This window comes from Trichomycterus rosablanca, chromosome 3, assembly GCF_030014385.1.
Source record: "Trichomycterus rosablanca isolate fTriRos1 chromosome 3, fTriRos1.hap1, whole genome shotgun sequence".
Classification (NCBI taxonomy): Eukaryota; Metazoa; Chordata; class Actinopteri; order Siluriformes; family Trichomycteridae; genus Trichomycterus; species Trichomycterus rosablanca.
In genome coordinates this window covers 28,840,561-28,858,529 of record NC_085990.1, presented here as the reverse complement: position 1 = coordinate 28,858,529, position 17,969 = coordinate 28,840,561, and the positions used below count along the sequence as shown (strand labels likewise).

General features: G+C 38.1%; 1 protein-coding gene and 1 long non-coding RNA gene across 2 annotated transcripts; one reads left to right on the top strand and one right to left on the bottom strand.

Annotated features, from left to right (window-relative positions):
• Positions 1-290: 290 nt before the first annotated feature.
• Positions 291-16,779, bottom strand: bdh1 (3-hydroxybutyrate dehydrogenase, type 1). The gene is made up of 5 exons (XM_062992034.1): positions 16,552-16,779; positions 14,404-14,514; positions 8,257-8,398; positions 7,037-7,189; positions 291-878 (listed from the first exon to the last, which is right to left on the bottom strand). Exons 1-5 carry the CDS (start codon positions 16,765-16,767, stop codon positions 412-414), a joined length of 1,089 nt encoding a protein of 362 aa, XP_062848104.1. The 5' UTR covers positions 16,768-16,779; the 3' UTR covers positions 291-411.
• LOC134310442 (uncharacterized) lies at positions 15,659-17,267 on the top strand. The gene is made up of 3 exons (XR_010011308.1): positions 15,659-15,733; positions 15,922-15,994; positions 17,178-17,267. It is a non-coding gene; the product is annotated as an uncharacterized LOC134310442 (long non-coding RNA).
• Positions 17,268-17,969: the final 702 nt, after the last annotated feature.

Here is a 17,969-nt window from a genome sequence, read left to right as displayed (position 1 = left end):
GAGGGGTTGACTTGGCCTCCAAGTTCAGTCAAGCATCTGTGGGATGTGCTGGACAAACAAGTCCGATCCATGGAGGCCCCACCTCACAACTTACAGGAGTTAGAGGATCTGCTGCTAACATCTTGGTGGCAGATACCACAGCACACCTTCAGGGGTCTAAAGGCATCCATGCCTCGATGGGTCAGGGCTGTTTTGGCAGCAAAAGAGGGACCAACACAACATTAGGAAGCTGGTCATAATGTTATGCCTGATCGGTGTATATGGGAGCAGCTAAAAGAAAAAACAATATGTTTTTATTTAAACAATAGTGATTTCAATATGTGTTAATAAACATAGAGATCATATTTGTAAGTTTGACATTTTAACTGTAGTTTTTAACATACAATGTTAAAAAGGAATATGAAATGCTTTTCAGAAATAGAGACGGTCTGAAATGGCTGCTGGGAGATGTGTCATGACCTGCATGCGGATCCACCAGTAAGGCTCCATGGGATTGTAGCGTGTGAATGGATGTTTGGATGTGATGGCATCTGTGATGTCATTCAAAACAGGCATCACATCATGTTCGCCGCTGTTGCAGTAGGACCGCATCAGAGCCATGTGCTGCTCAAAATGAGCCTTCCCATAATCCTCCTGCACCTCTGTGGGCGCCTCCTTCCACAACTTCTCAGCCATGGTAGATACAATGTCACGCGTCAAAATCCCAGTAGCCACGATGAAATTGCCAGGCTCGACAATTGACACTTTGACGCCCCAGGACTTCATCTCGTGTCTGAGACAGTCAGAGAAGGCTTCCACTCCAAACTTGGTGACGCAGTATGGTGAACGCAGAGCATTTCCCATCCGGCCGTACATGCTGGCAATGTTTACCACACGTCCTGTAACAGTAAAGAACAGAGCTGTTGTCAATTTACTTTCCCAAAAGTCAGCTGCATTTAAGATCATGTATAGTCCAAATCATAATTAATTATACAGCTCTTAAACTGCTCCTTAAATTGAGTTGAGAGTCTTTTAGTCCAAAAGTCTTAAGCTGTTACTAGTCAAGTCTAAATTAATTAAACTGCTTTTGCACCTTTCACTGATAAAAGTCTGGATGGTCCTTTTCATCTCTGGCAAAAAGAACTGGATGTCTGTTTGACTCATCTTACCACAGAACACTTTTCCACTGTCTTTTGGACCATCTGAGATGAGCTCGGGCCCAGTGAACTCTGAAGCGTTTCTACATAAAATTAGATGTACAGCTTTCTCTTTTTTTGCTGATGCAGCTGCAAACTGTGTTAAGAAATAATGGTTTTCTGAAGTACTCCAAAACCCTTGTGACTATATTTATCACAGTAGCATGACTAAGCTCTCAGATGTTTGTTTGTTTGTTTATTGGGATTTTAACGTCATGTTTTAGACTTTTGGTGACATTCATGACAGGAATGGTAGTTACTCATTACACAAAGGTTATATCGTACACAGTCCTGGACAATTTAGTGTCTCCAGTCTCACTTGCATGTCTTTGGACTGTGGGAGGAAACCAGAGCACCCGGAGTAAACCCACGCAGACACGGGGAGAACATGCAAACTCCACACAGAAAGGACCCAGACCGGCCCCACCTGGGGATCTAACCCAGGACCTTCTTGCTGTTAGGCGACAGCACTACCCACTGAGCCACCGTGCCGCCCCGAGCTCTCAGATGTCATTGCATGAGAAACAAAGGTCATGCAGATTCAAGACTGGTTCCTAGCTTTGCCCTACACAGACTGAGATCTCTCCATATCTCTTCCTTAATATTTTCACTATGTACAGTAGATGGTGAAAGACTTAGTAATTTGCAATGATTTGTACTGAGAAATGTTCTTTTTTTAAACTGATTGGCAATTTACTCCTGAAATTTGGCTCAAAGTGATGAGCCACAACCCATCATTTCAAAGACTGATCCTTTGGTATATATTTTTTCATACCCAATCATGATTCCCTTACCTGTTCACCTGCATATTATGAAACACTGTAACTTAAATGTTCTATAAATTTTCACTCTTATTTTGCATCTGTTTTAGTATGTATGTTTTAGGCTTTAATTTTAACTGTCTCTATTTACAAAATACATAGAGTGCATGTATAAGGGAAAACATATGGGACATCTTTTCTTTTGACTTTTGTCAGTTGAAGAGACTAGAGAAATAAATCACATACTCTTCTTTTTATTGTGATTTACAAAACGTCCAAACCGGCCTTTTTCAGAAATGGGGTTTGTACATTGTGCCTACTGATTTCAGGAAAGCTGGACCCACCATGACCCTGACCAGGATAAAGCAGTGGTAAACAAAGAAAGATCATCTTCTTTGATCAGGGGTCGCCATGGCAGATAATTCCTCTCTATCTTGCCCTGTCCTGAGCATCCTCCTCTGGCACACCCACCAACTGCATGTCCTTCGTCATCACATCCATAAACCCCCCTTTTAGGCTTTCCTGTCCTCGTCCTGCCTTGATGGCTTCAACCTCAGAACCTTTCTCTCGATATAACACTCATTTATTCTCTACACACGCACATGTCTTAATCTGTCTAATGACAATGAGTACACCAATTTTCACAACAGACAAATTTTTCACCTCTACTACATTGCTGGTGTACACTTCTTTTAATATTACTCCTACCCTATTTCTCCTCCCACCTACACCATGGTAGTACAATATAAACCAATCATCAATGCTCCACTTGGTTCCTTGTACATACAGCGGGGAAAATACGTAAGTATTGAACGCATCAACATTTTTCTCAGTAAATATATTTCTGATGGGACTATTGACATGAAATTTTCACCAGATGTTGGTAACAACCAAGGTAATCCACACATACAAAGCAGTCAAAACAAATAAGTCCAAAAATTAAGTTATGTGTAATAAAGTGAAATGACACAGGGAAAAAGTATTGAACACATGAAGAAAAGGAGGTGCAAAAAGGCATGGAAAGCTAAAACACCAGCTGAAATCTGTCAGTGTTTAGAAAGCTATCCTGCCCCTATCAGTGCAAATTAATATCAGCTGGTTTAGTCCTAATTGATGGCCTACAAAAAGGTTTTTCATTACCAAGGTGTCACACAAGAAGCATCTCATGATGGGTAAAAGCAAAGAGCTCTCTCAAGACCTTTACAACCTTATTGTTGCAAAACATACTGATGGTATGGTTTACAGACGTATTTCTAAACTTCTGAATGTTCCAGTGAGCACCGTTGGGGCCATTATCCGGAAGTGGAAAGAACATAATTTCACCATAAACCGGCCACGACCAGGTGCTCCTCGCAAGATTTCTAACAGAGGAGTCAAAAGAATAATCAGAAGAGTTGTCCAACAGCCAAGGACCACTCGCGGAGAGCTTCAGAAAGACCTGGAATTAGCAGGTACAGTGGTTTCAAAGAAAAGTATAAGTAATGCACTCGACTGCCATGGCCTTTATGCACGCTCACCACGCAAGACTCCATTTCTGAAGAAAAAGCATGTTAAAGTTTGCTACACAGCATTTGGACAGGCCTATAAAATACTGGGAGATTATAGTCTGGTCAGATGAGACCAAAATTGAACTCTTTGGATGTCATAGCACACACCATGTTTGGAGGAGAAAAGGCACTGCACATCACTCCAAAAACACCATACCAACAGTGAAGTTTAGAGGTGGGAACATCATGGTGTGGGGCTGCTTCTCAGCATATAGTGCTGGCAGACTTCATATAATTAAAGAAAGGGTGAATGGAGAAATGTACCGAGACATTCTTGATAAGAATCTGCTGCCATCCACCAGGATGCTGAAGATGAAACGAGGGTGGACATTTCAGCAAGACAATGATCCCAAACACACAGCTAGGAAAACTCTCAAGTGGTTTCAAAGAAAGAAAATAAAGCTGCTAGAATGGCCCAGTCCATCACCTGACTTAAATCCAATTGAAAATCTATGGAAAGAACTGAAAATCAGAGTTCATAGAAGAGGCCCCCGGAACCGTCATGATCTGAAGACAGTTTGTGTGGAAGAATGGGCCAAAATCACACCTGAACAATGCATGCGACTAGTTTCTCCATACAGAAGGCGTCTTGAAGCTGTCATTACCAACAAAGTCTTTTCTACTAAATATTAAATACATTTCAGTAAGTGTGTTCAATACTTTTTCCCTGTGTCATTTTACTTTATTTCACATAACTTAATTAATGGACTTATTTGTTTTGACTTCTTTGTATTTGTGGATTACTTGGGTTGTTACCAACATCTGGTGAAAATTTCATGTCAGTAGTTCCATCAGAAATATATTTACTGTGAAAAATGTTGATGCGTTCAATACTTATTTTCCCCGCTGTATAGTATGTCAAGCCTCCTCCTCTTCATAATATAAGCTGTCTCGCTTTTTTTTTTTTATTACCTGTAAGAGTGCCCATGTTCAATGGTCCAACTCTCACCTCCACCTTCCTACTACCTTCTGTGGTGTAGAACATTGTTTCCCCCTCTCCTTCTCCTTGACCCAACATTGGTATAGTTTCCACCAGTACCCTGCTGACCAGCATTACTAGAGGCAGGCCTTGTTAACCTGGGCCTCAAGTGATCCTGTATGTAAATGTGACTTTTGTTCCCCATATTTGTTTTGGTACAGTTTTTACACAGGATGCCCTTCCTGATGCAACCCTTCCTTATTTACTTAGGCTTGGGACTGGCATTAAGAGTGCACTGATATGTGTATGTCCAATGGCTAGGTTTGGTAAAACATGAAGATAAAATGAATTCGTTTTTTTATGTTTTAAATTGTATTGGGTATGTACAGTACAGTTTAGGACAGGGTTTTTTCCCCCCAAACAACCCACATTTTATCCATGATTATTTACGCGACCCCAGGCAACACAAACAATGCATATTACTTTCTCTGTGCTTTACAAGATGTAACATAAAGGCTCCACAAGGGGGTGTTCGCGTACAAGTTTATTTAATTATTATTATTTTTCTCTGCAACACATTTTTTGCCACCTGAGGGTTTGAAAAATCCTGATTTACGACATACACTATATTGCCAAAAGTATTCGCTCGTCTGCCTTCACACGCATATGAACTTGAGTGACATCCCAATCTTAATCCATAGGGTTTTATATGATGTCGGCCCACCCTTTGCAGCTATAACAGCTTCAACTCTTATGGGAAGGCTTTCCACAAGGTTTAGGAGTGTGTTTATGGGAATTTTTGACCAGTCTTCTGAGCGACCTATTCTTTCACAAATGTTTATAGAAGCAGTCTGCCTTCCTAGGTGCTTGGTTTTATACACCTGTGGCCATGGAAGTGATTGGAACACCTGAATTCAATGATTCAGATGGGTGAGTGATTACTTTTGGCAATAGTGTACGTTTCCAGACTCAGGCCTCCAACAAGTTTGCAACAGAGTGTGTAGTTGTGAACTTAACTGGTAATACATGTAACTGGCAACACTGTACTTTTAAGCATTTAAGGCAAATATTTTCAAAACAGCTTAAGTTAATTACAACCACATTTAAATGGATTGTTGCCAGTGTTTAAATTAAATTTTAAATTTAAATTTAATCAAATACTTATTAGTATGCAGAACACATAATGACTAAAGCAGGACGGGAGGAAGATTATCAAGGATTCACGATTGGTGGTAGAAAAATCAATCATATAAAAAAGTTAAAAGTTATAAAAAAGACAAATGACAAAGTGTGTTGTGCTGGTATGAGTGAATCAGACACAGCAGCGCTGCTGGAGTTTTTAAACACCTCATTGTCACTGCTGGACTGAGAATAGTCCATCAACCAAAAATATATCCAGCCAACAGCGCCCCGTGGGCAGCGTCCTGTGACCACTGATGAAGGTCTAGAAGATGACCAACTCAAACAGCAGCAATAGATGAGCGATCATCTCTGACTTTACATCTACAAGGTGGACCAAGGTAGAAGTGTCTAATAGAGTGGACAGTGAGTGGACACGGTATTTAAAAACTCCAGCAGCGCTGCTATGTCTTATCCACTCATACCAGCACAACACATACTAACACACCACCACCATGTCAGTGTCACTGCAGTGCTGAGAATCATCCACCACCTAAATAATACCTGCTCTGTGGTGGTCCTGACCTTGGAAGAACAGGGTGCAAGAAGGCTAAAAAAGTATGTGGAGACAGATGAACTACAGTCAGTAATTGTAGAACTACAAAGTGCTTCTATATGATAAGTGGAGCTGATAAAATGGACAGTGAGTGTAGAAACAAGGAGGTGGTTTTAATGTTATGGCTGATCAGTGTATAGTCCAAGCAACTGAAGGTTAAGGGCCTTGCTCAAGGGCCCAATAGAGGCAACCTGGCAGTGGTGGGGCTTGAAACAGCGATCTTTTAATTACTAGTCCGATATCTTAACCACTAGGCTACAACTGCCCTTGTGACTTGTCTTTCCAAACAAAGATCAAAGTGCCCAGACTACATTCCTCTCTGTGTTTTCTAATGGATGTAAAAGCTGGAAAATAAAAAGCAGGACTGAACCAATATCAATGCTCTTAAACTTTGGTGGTCTCAAATACTTCTAGTAGAACCTTGGATGGCAAAGAAGACAAACATGGATTTTTGACCAATTTAAATCAAAACGATCAGTCAAAGTCTAGAAGACCAAACTGAAGCTGTCTAATTTTGGACCCACTATGGGAAGAACTAGTTCATTGGAAAATATAATTATGCTCGGAAGCGTTGAAGATAAAAGAGGAAGAGAGCAGCCACGAACAAGATTAATTGGAGGAATAATTAGAGGAATAATAAATGAGCCATTAGGAAGCCTAAGGTTTTTAACAGAAGACTTGATGGTCTGGAGAAATGAATCAATATGATAGACAGCATTTAATAACACACAAATAACATGGGCAGGGTGCCAATCTATATCCAAATTTCAACCACCCCCACCCAATCCCCCCCTCCAGATAAAGCCAATATCGGTGTAGAGTAGACTTGACATTAAAATTTGTTTTTAGAAATTCACAGGCCAACCTACTAATCTATTCTCTTTTAGACTTTGTTTTACCTTTTGCTTTGCGGATAAGAGGCAGAACAGCTTTGGTCACTCGGATGGTTCCCCACAGGTTAACCTCTGCAAGCAGCTTGTATGTCTCCATGGTGGAAAATTCCACCTCTCCAAATGTAGAAATGCCAGCATTATTCACCACAGCCCACAGACCTGCAGGATGATTATGTATTCTCAATTTATCATTTTTACATATACAAATTATACAAATGCATTAATAAGGTTGTGCTAAGGGGTAAAGTTGATGTGAGACAATGTTCATAGTAAGAGGCGTTATATAAATAAGTCTGACTTAACTTGACTGATACACATAACTTGTGCATAATCTACCTCACCATTATTTACTCAGTACCATGTACTAACCAACACTTGTCTCTAGTCTTGTCTTCCTTTATTTATTTTAAGCATTCTCGTATTATTGTAATGTTGTTTACCTGCACTGTACTGTACTGTCTTGCACTTTTTGTTCTATGTTGCACCTTGGACCTGGAGGAATGTTGTTTCGTTTCAATATGTACTTGTATATAGCTGAAATGACAATAAACCTCTCTTGACTCTGAATATTACAAACTTCCTTTTCTTTTGTGGATTTCATTTTATAGCCAATTGTATGAGGACACCCCTCCTATAAAATGAGCTCAGGTGTTTTATCTAAACATAGTATAAAATATTATTGGTGACATACCTGTTTTATCCTTAGCTGGTGTTGATTCAAGACATGATTGTCGCTCTGGTTCATGACTGAGTCGCCAGCAACTCACATTTTGTGGTGCTGTACCTTCTACCACATTCGCCATTTTTAAATGCAATAGAGGGGTGCTCATGTGGCGCTCGTAGTTTCGAATCTTAGCTCTGCTATCAAGCATAATATACATAAACAACGATTGGCTGTTCATACAGGGTGGGAGCCGGACGGGGATTCCTCATAACTGATGCAATTACGACCTCTACTGGCTGATTGATGGTGCCAGCACAGAGACGAGGGATAATGCATTGATCAGGGTGTGGCTCTCCGTACACAAAGCTGATCCGCATATGAACCCGGCTCGTTTTGGAATTCAATATCCAGCAAGATTATTGGCAAGTGTCCACATACTTTTGGCCTAATTGTGCATTAATTAAATAGTAATTTCTAACAGTAGCCAAATCACTAGCATAACGTCTCGTTAATAAGACCAGTATTGCAGAATGAGCACAAACTGCATGGCGTGCTCCCTCACCTTTTTCTGAATCACTCAGGTTGGCCTTGATAAATTCTACAGCTTTGGAGACCTGCTCATCACTGCAAACATCCAGCTGTATCACCTTCAGCTTGTCAGATTGCATGTTCTCCAGCCCCACTGCCCCCTCACCACCCTTGTCCTGCAGATCCAGAGCACCAAGAAAAATAGTCCATGTTTGGCTGTGATAGCAGGAACTGTATACATTAATTCATTTTTTAACTCAAGAAGAAAAAAAAATAGTTTACAGACTTTTCATCAATGTTAAAGGAATGTCCAGTTCCTGGTTATGTCCCTGTTGTGCCATATTTTATACACTTGTTAATTACCATTTAGTTTGTTCCATGATATACACTGATCAGCCATAACATTAAAACCACCTCCTGGTTTCTACACTCACTGTCCATTTTATCAGCTCCACCTACCATATAGAAGCACTTTGTAGTTCTACAATTACTAACTGTAGTTCATCTGTTTTTCTGCATGCTTTTTAGCCCCCTTTCACCCTGTTCTTCAAAGGTCAGGACCCCCACAGGACCACCACAGAGTAGGTGTTATTTAGGTGGTTGATGATTCTTAGCCCTGCAGTGACGCTGACATGGTGGTGGTGTGTTAGTGTGTGTTGTGCTGGTATGAGTGGATCAGACACAGCAGCGCTGCTGGAGTTTTTAAATACCATGTCCATTTACTGTCCACTCTATTAGACACTCCTACCTAATTTGTCCACCTTGTAGATGTAAAGTCAGAGACGATCGCTCATCTATTGCTGCTGTTTGAGTTGGTCATCTTCTAAACTATCCTCAGTCCAGCAGTGACAGTGAGGTGTTTAAAAACTCCATCAGCATTGCTGTGTCCTATCCACTCATACCAGCACAACACACACTAACACACCACCACCATGTCAGTGTCACTGCAGTGCTGAGAATCATCCACCACCTAAATAATACCTGCTCTGTGGCGGTCCTGTGGGGGTCCTGACCATTGAAGAACAGCATGAAAGGGGGCTAACAAAGCATGCAGAGAAACAGATGGACTACAGTCAGTAATTGTAGAACTACAAAGTGCTTCTTTATGGTAAGTGGAGCTATTAAAATGGACAGTGAGTGTAGAAATAAAGAGGTGGTTTTAATGTTATGGCTGATCTGTGTATGTAATGTCCTGGAAATGTTTGTGACTGATACCATTTAACAATGATCCTCATGATACTTTATAAGCTCTTTGTGGACCATGACTTTTGCTGTAAGTCAAAGTAAAACTAAGTAAATGTCAAATCTTACCAGAAGAGCTGAACTTTATATTGGGTTAATGATTAATATACTGGGACTATGATTGGTTAATTCTGACCACAGCCAAACTTATGCAACCACCTTGTTTTAGTTTTTTTTTTTAGTTTTCAATTTAATTGTACATTTTACAGGTCACATTAGATCACATGGAAATACATTTAAAATGATTTATCTTGGTCCCATTTTTTACATCATAAAAATATGGTATTTTAAAAGTGGTGTGTATACTTTTTATATCCATTGTACTTCAATTTTGTCTTGTTAATCGTTCTTATTTATTTAGTAGTTTCATGTTGTGCTTACACCATGGTTATATTTACTGTAAGAAGGGTAGATAATTCTAATGTCAGTCTATCATCCTTGTCAAGTGTTGTTATGTTGTTCTTTAAATGTGCTTTATAATATTGTTTTTTAATAAATAAATAGGGATGTCCCGATCACGTTTTTTGGTTCCCGATCCCGATTATTAATTTTGATCCCGATCCAATACCGAGTCTCAAACCGATACTTGTATTTTCTAGATATTGTCTAGATAAGAACTAGATAATACTGTTCACACAGTGCACACTTCAAGTACATTACAGTTATTCAAATTAATCCAATGTATATGTTTAACAACTGAATAGCTCTGCAGTGCTGTAGGAAAATTGCTTAATGTTGTATTGTATTGCTTAATGTTCTTTTATATTTACAAAATAAAAGTAAACAAACTAAGTGCAGCATTGTAGTAGTAAAACTAGAACACTCAAAATGAAGTGAAGGTTCTTTTTGAGGAAAATCAGCATCTCTGCCGTGTTAGCGGTTCCTCTTTTCATCATATAATAATAAACTTGCTGTATTCGACCGAGTGTTTATTTTTTAGGTGCCATATCAAATTGGTAGTAATTGTAGATCGTTTGGTTAAATGATATCTGGTTTGTTTCTTATGAGCCACCGTACTTGTATGCGTGTTGTAACTGTAACAAACTTTTCTGTGGTTGTATTGTTACAATGGTTTGATGGACATTTCTACACAAAGTGAGTGTGTTTTGACCCTTTGGGGCTTCCATAGTGCATGGGATAGCGTGCTTGGCTAACGCGATGACTAGCTGTCCGCTATTCGGTACCGTAACAGAAGAAGTTAATAAAGTGTTATGCTCCCGACAATTTGTGAATATACCGTGTATTTATTTCTTTATTAAGCAAGTGCATCACTACGACGCTCGGTTACATAACTAAGCCAATCAGAGTGCTTGATACTGAGATGTCAAAGAGACAACATCATGAAGCAATTGTAAACAAAATAGTAAAGGTTGTACATTACAGATTTTGAGCATTTATATTAAAAAATAAACATGTTTAAAAACTGCAGACTGAAAATACATCTAACCCTTAAATCTATGCTCTATCAAGTAATCTACATATCAGTATTAAACCACTTTTCTTTTGTAACGCAGACGTGTTAATAATGTATGGAATGACGTGTATGAAAGCTGTAAAATGTAACATCACTTCATTACTGCATCCCAACTCTCTCACATCTACACTTTACAAAGTCAACTACACTAATGAACAACTTTCTAATGGAGTTTATTTGGTCCAACTTAAAATGTGCAACAGTCTAGATGGCACTTGGAAACCAGAGACTGAACAGTCTACTAAATAAATACACATTTGTTTGATTCATCTATTAATGACGATTATTTTAGAAAAAAAAAACATCTTAGATTTTCTTTAAAGTAAACTATCGATAATTACATTTGATTTCCAATCACTTGCAATGCCTGTTTAAGTCAAAGCTCCTGATTCTCAGTGTTTCACATGACAGTGATTTATATACAGTGTAAGAGACGAAAATCACTGTCAGATGTGTGTAATGCCAGGTCTATGGTCAGTGTAATGGGAGTATGGTTGCCAGACATCTATGTAAGTCATCTCACAGATCAGGGCTCTAGAGTGCGACCAATTTGGTCGCACATGCGACCTAATTTCTCAATGGTGCGACTAAAAAAAATCTCAGGTCGCACTGGTGCGACCAGGCGTCCGAGGGAAAGAAAAAACAACAGACACACATTAGGCCAATATCATGGTCTAAACCAATCAGAGATGGTGAAGGGCGGGACAATATTGTAGCGGTGATATGTAAACAACATTCAGCTCAGCCAATCAGAATGCAGCACCAGGTTTATACACGTGCGTTCGGACGTTCTGCCGTAAGTTTAGTTTTGTATACGAGACTCGCCGGATGTCCCCAGAATGGAAGTTCGGGTTCTGGAGCTCGGCGGTGTAAAGTGTTGTAACGCTCACTTAAGTCCTGACTAAACAGTTAAAGTGACTCGATCCTGTCGTGTGTCTTTATTCCCACACCTCCACCACCGCACAGCAAAAGACCCGCAGCATCCCCACCGGACAGCGGCTAGGTGAGCCGACCCTCTACAGTAGCAAGGGGCTAATGCTAGCGGTAAAGTGCTGCAATAGTGAAAGTAAAAACACGACAATATTTTCGTTAAGTAAAATATAAAAATAACTAAAAGACCAAAATATATTACAATACATGTAGTCAAAATACGCTGTGAGTGCACCGCAAGCGATTTTGGGAATCTGTGTAAAAGATCCAGTAAAGCCGATAATATAATGCACTGCATTTAAGATTACACTCTAACACTCTAGAGCCCCCCCCCCCACACACACAAACATATACATATAATTTTAAATATACACACACATATAAATAGATATACACACATACATACACATTTACTCTATTATTTTTATAATTTTTATAAGTGTGCTATAATTAGTCTGTAATACTATAATTAACTGTAAAGAAGACATTGGCCGGCAATAGTATATTTGTGACTGGTTCTAATACATTTCGAATTGAAAGGCTGAAAAAGCCCAATGCATCTATAAAACACATTACATGCCGCAATAAATGCACTGCCCAAGTGTCCCCCTCTCCCCACTGCCCTTCATTGTCAGGCAGCAGCAAACAGATCATCAGACGAGGCCATGTTGACCAGATTGTTAGTTATTTCCAAGTCAATATTGCCTGTATGGACAGTGATTAAAAAAAAAAAAAAAAAAGTGAACCTGTAAAACTGCGGTGTTAAATGCGATGCGGTCGAAAATTTGGGTGCACCTAACTTTTGTGCTGGTGCACCTAAATAAAAAATGTTAGGTGCACCAGTGCAACCAGTGCAAAACGTTAGTCTAGAGCCCTGCAGATGGTAACAACAAATGAGCTTTAATAACCAAAACTAAAAAATATTAACTACTTTGGAATTAGCTAAACACTTAAAGCAAACATTAAGAAAACGTATTTAATTTAATATAATCCATTGTCATTTTATTTATCACTGTCACTTATCAAACTCACATTTTATTGCAGACTTGGCAACTCTGAATATTTGGAGACACTCACACATGCAGTGATAATGAGCTATTATTGGATATATTTAAACAGACTCACTTGAATACAATTTTAACTAGTAAAAATGTAATTCTTACTAGTAAAAATTTATTTTCTGATATCAAGAATTAAGTTTTTACTAGTAAGAATTCAATTCTTGATATCAAAAATTACATTCTTGATATCAAGAATTGTATTTTTTTATATCAAGAATTGTATATCAAAAATTCATAGTTAAATTTTTGATATCAAGAATTGAATTCTTACTAGTTAAAATTAAATTTTTGATATCAAGAATTGAATTCTTGATATCAAAAATACAATTCTTGATATCAAATATTAAATTTTTACTAGTAAGTAAGAATTCATTTTTTACTAGTAAGAATTTAATTCTTGATATCAAAAATTTAATTTTTTACTAGTAAGAATTTAATTCTTGATATCAAAAATTGAACTCCTGATATCAAGAAAAGGAGGATTAAAAGCTAAAACGGCTAGCCATAGGTCCTGAAGTTTTCATACTCGGATTAAAAGATATTGTTTTGTAAACCGGTGTGATCCTTGACTCACACACCATATAAATAGTAAAATTCTACAGTAATGAACGCAGCTCTGCTCCTACCGCCTCGTGAAACACTCGCATTGCAGACATTACACTTCACTGTTGGACTTGTTTTACTTTCCAATTTAAAGTATTTCCACACAGCGGACATGCTGACGTAAAACAAAGGATCGGGTTTAGGATCGGCCTTAGTAAAGCCGATACCGATCAGTTAAAAAATGCCTTGATCGGCCCCGATTCCGATCTTTGAGATCCCTATAAATAAAGGATTGTTTTCATTTAAGCTTGATTAAAGATTTTTGTCATAGTCTTTGGTATTGCTAGAGATTGTCATTCCTGTCAGTATTTAGTACATTCAGTCAAGTATTCTGCAGGTATCACAAAGTGGGGAATACTCACCCCTTACAAGATATGAATGCATTGTGTGTCCAATGCGGCATCTGGTATAGATCACCTGATCAAATTGTTTCTCTGCTTGTGCATTTTGTTTGTGGAAAATATCAGGACATATTTCATAAGGTTTATTTTCACTTTGTGTGTTGCATTCTCATTAATCTTCTCGGTAACATCTAATTTGTCTATTTTTGTATTTAACTTAGGATCCGGGGGCATTTTATAAGTAAATATTTTAAAAGGTTCTAAAAGGTTTAACATTTTTTTTTATTTTTAGACTACTTTCTTGTGTCATGGGCTAAGAAAAATAATTTCAGGTAGGAATTCTAGTAAATGTTTGTATTATGTAAAACCAATACTGTAATGCAACACCTTCTGTTAAACCACTGTTCTGTTAAACGCTCAAAATATTATGCAACAGTATTGCTAATGTCAGTGAAATATAACACATTGCCCACACTTCCTGCTGTTAAAGAAAAATTGACTCTGTGGCAAGCTGATGTGTAATGCATTACCTTCAGCAGACATCCTGCAAAAACAGTAAAGCCCAGTTTATGTAGGTGCTTGGCTAAAGCATGGCCGAACCCACTGTCACATCCTGTAATTAACACAGCTTTACCCTCCACCTGCAACAGAAAGATTAACAGAATAATACTTTAGATAAGCTCACATTATATTTTTTATAATTCTGTTAGATCACAAAGTCTGACTCGTTTCATGTCTAATAATGATTCTGAACATATTTATCTTTACCCTCACTTAACCTGCATTAAGAATTTTAATGAGCTGTTTAGAGAAGGAGTTCTAACAAAACAGGATTGGGACACCAGTTTTAGTGTACCAGCAACTAATAATAATTATAAGAGGGTTCTTCAAAAAGTTTCCTACACGGTCACCTTCTGATGCATTTTTTCCAGCGTCATACCAACTTTTTAATGTCATCAGCAAAAAATGTTTTTGGATGAGTGTGTAGTCACTGATGCACCGTTGCAATCACATCATCATCACATGGAAATCTTCTTTCCCTTAAAGCTTCTTTGAGCGGTCCAAAAATGGTGGAAATCATATGGCGGACTATAAGCTCTCTCTCAGTCTCTCAGACACGACCAGTTACTACTCCTCCCGGCCTCACCGTTTCCAACAAAAAATTTAAAAGTGCAGAAACTTTTACAAGATCCCTTGTATTTTAATATTACAATTTAAGCAGATCCGTCTTGTTAAGCTGTGTGCTAGAACAGAGCTTTACAAAATCATTGGAAAATGAACCAATCCTTGCAATATTTGCAATTTAGCTTAAGTATTGTTTTGTTGTTTATAATACTGTAAATCAGCAAATGAACTCACAACAAAGATTTCACACAACTAGCAGTTATCGTGGTGAACGTAAATGTAAAGTATTGTAAAATTCTCAAAAGAAATATTGGGATATGCGAAGAAAGAATTTCATTGTACTGTACAACTGTATACGTATATATGACAAATAAAGTATATCTTCTTCTTCATATAAAAATACATTTAAAATGATAAAGTTCCAAATCCATAGCAAATATATTTAACAGCAAAACAGGTATGATTATACCCAAGTAAAAGGAACTACAAATCATTCAACAGTGCCCCCAAAAGTAGAGCTGGGCGGTTCCCGAATCACCCGGGTTAATGATTCGAATCTTCGTACTGAATCAGGAATCACGAGTCCGAAGTCTCAATTAACCCGGATCCTCAATTATCCCGGAGTCCTCTGACTGGCTGTTGCTAAGTACACAAGGCGAGTAAGCAGGCTCACCGGAAACACCGCAGGCTCAGCTGATTTGGCTGAACCGGCTTCACTCCATTCCGTGAATCTAAGTAATGTGTTCGTTATGTGGCTGATTTTAGTAGCAGTAATAGTGTTAGTAGTGGTATAGATTAGTACTGTAGCATATTTTTTGTAAGCAAAACAACAACAAAATATAGTTATATTATTATTAAAATGTAAATGCTTACAGGCCCCCATGGTAATTTATTGACTGTTTGTTTTGGTGCCACTGTGCCAGGTTACCATGGCAGTTTGTTGTTGACCATCCCCCTTGAACCCTTGACCCACTACTATACCCATCTGATTTGTAGGTGAGTCCATAAATCATTACATTTTGTGTGAAACTACAGGGTGTCCCTAAAGTCTGGACACAGACACAGGACTAGTAAACAGAAGGTTCCCGGTTCAAGCCCCGCTACCACCAAGTTGCCACTGTTGGGTCCCTGAGCAAGGTCCTTAACCCTCAATTGCTCATTGTGTAAGTCGCTTTGGATAAAAGCGTCTGCTAAATGCTGAAAATGTTAATGTAAAATACATTTTTAACAACATTTTATATCATTAGAATATTATTTAATAATATATTCAATGTGTTTCCACTATTTGTGATGTAATATGTATGTGTGTGTATTTTAGTAAACATATAGTTAGTAATATTTCCTATGTGTCCAGACTTTAGAGACACCCTGCAGTTCATGCTACACATTAGGTGTAGACAGCAGAAAGTACAGTAACTTACACTGCTACAGCTCTGTACTGACACACATGTTCCCTCACAGTTAAATGAGCTTTGAGAAGCAGCTAGATTAATAATCCAGCAGCAATTTAATTAGGATGAGTGCCCCATTGCAGTGTGATGAATGGTTGTTACCTGTACAGACCCCCGGGGAAGTCTGGGCAGAGCTACATAGAACACGAAGAGCAGGTAGAGCAATGCCAGGCTCTGCGCAGGTCCGGCTTCCTCATTGAAGCCGCAGTACTGCGCTATAAAAGCCACAACCGACGGGAGTCCAAACCCCAAAAACAGCGTGAAACATGCAGAGAACCCCACCAACACCACCGCTTTCATAGACACCCAAGAAGCCATCTTTATCCACGGAGAAGGCTGGACTACAATCGCGTCTCAAACACAGGACCTTCAACTGATATTAGTGCACAGCACAGAGAGATTTATAGACCAGCTAGTGCGGATCTGTAGGGGAGGGAGAAAGGAATAAGACACAGCCCTCATAAAACATATGCACATATGTGGTAAACAAGCGTGTATTCTCACAAACTACCAAGTTTTACCTACATCATGCTTTTTGTGCTTTTAAAATTTTGAATGCAAGAAAAAAAAATGAAAGACCAAAAAGTTGTGGTTCTTTATTCGCACACTCATTCATTATACTTTTACACTTAGGGGCAAATTGTAGTAGTCAGTAGGTCCGTGTAAGCACATGCACAACCAAGGGGAGAACCTACTAGAGTTAAATTCTGTTTTTGTTTTCATTACAGACCAGGAGACAGGAGATGGGCAGTCAATTATGGCAAGACAAAACATTATTTTTTGGCAAACTTATAATAAATAAAAATACTTTAAAAAATATTTAAAAATACTGTTACTGTTTTAATTGTACTTTATACATTTTACTTATAATTATAATAAAGTTTATATATTTTACAGAGTATTTTCATAGGTAATATCTCAAAGTGCTTACAAGAGATGGACAAACACTGAGTGCTTAATGTGTGTAAATTTTTGCAGTGGTGTATAAAGTACTTGAAGGCCATACTTGAGTAAAAGTACAAGTATCTTACCAGAAATTTACTTAGATAGAAGTAAAAGTCACCTTTTCAAATATTACTTGAGTAAAAGTCTAAAAGTATCTGATGTTTAATGTACTTAAGTATTAAAAGTAATTTGATATTAAATGTACTTAAGTATTAAAAGTAGAAGTAAAAGTAAATGCTGTTAGTATAAACTGAAGCGGTCATTTAGAAAAATATAAGATTGTTCTTTTTAGCCTGTAAACCACCTTAACAAGCTTTTTTTCTCCTTCCATCTGAACATGATCTGTGCCAATTTGTGATTATAATCAGCTGTTCACATCACCTATTTGAAATCACGTCATTATTTAGTTGTTTTTTAACCTTATTACGAGGACTAAATTGCCATGTTCCAACTTTTTTTAGAATGTGTTGTCGCTTAAAATGCATGTATGTGTATGTTAAGAATGAAGTTGACCAGACAAAACATGAAATATTTTGGGTTCATAAAAGATGGATTAAGAGTCGATGTAAATGTAA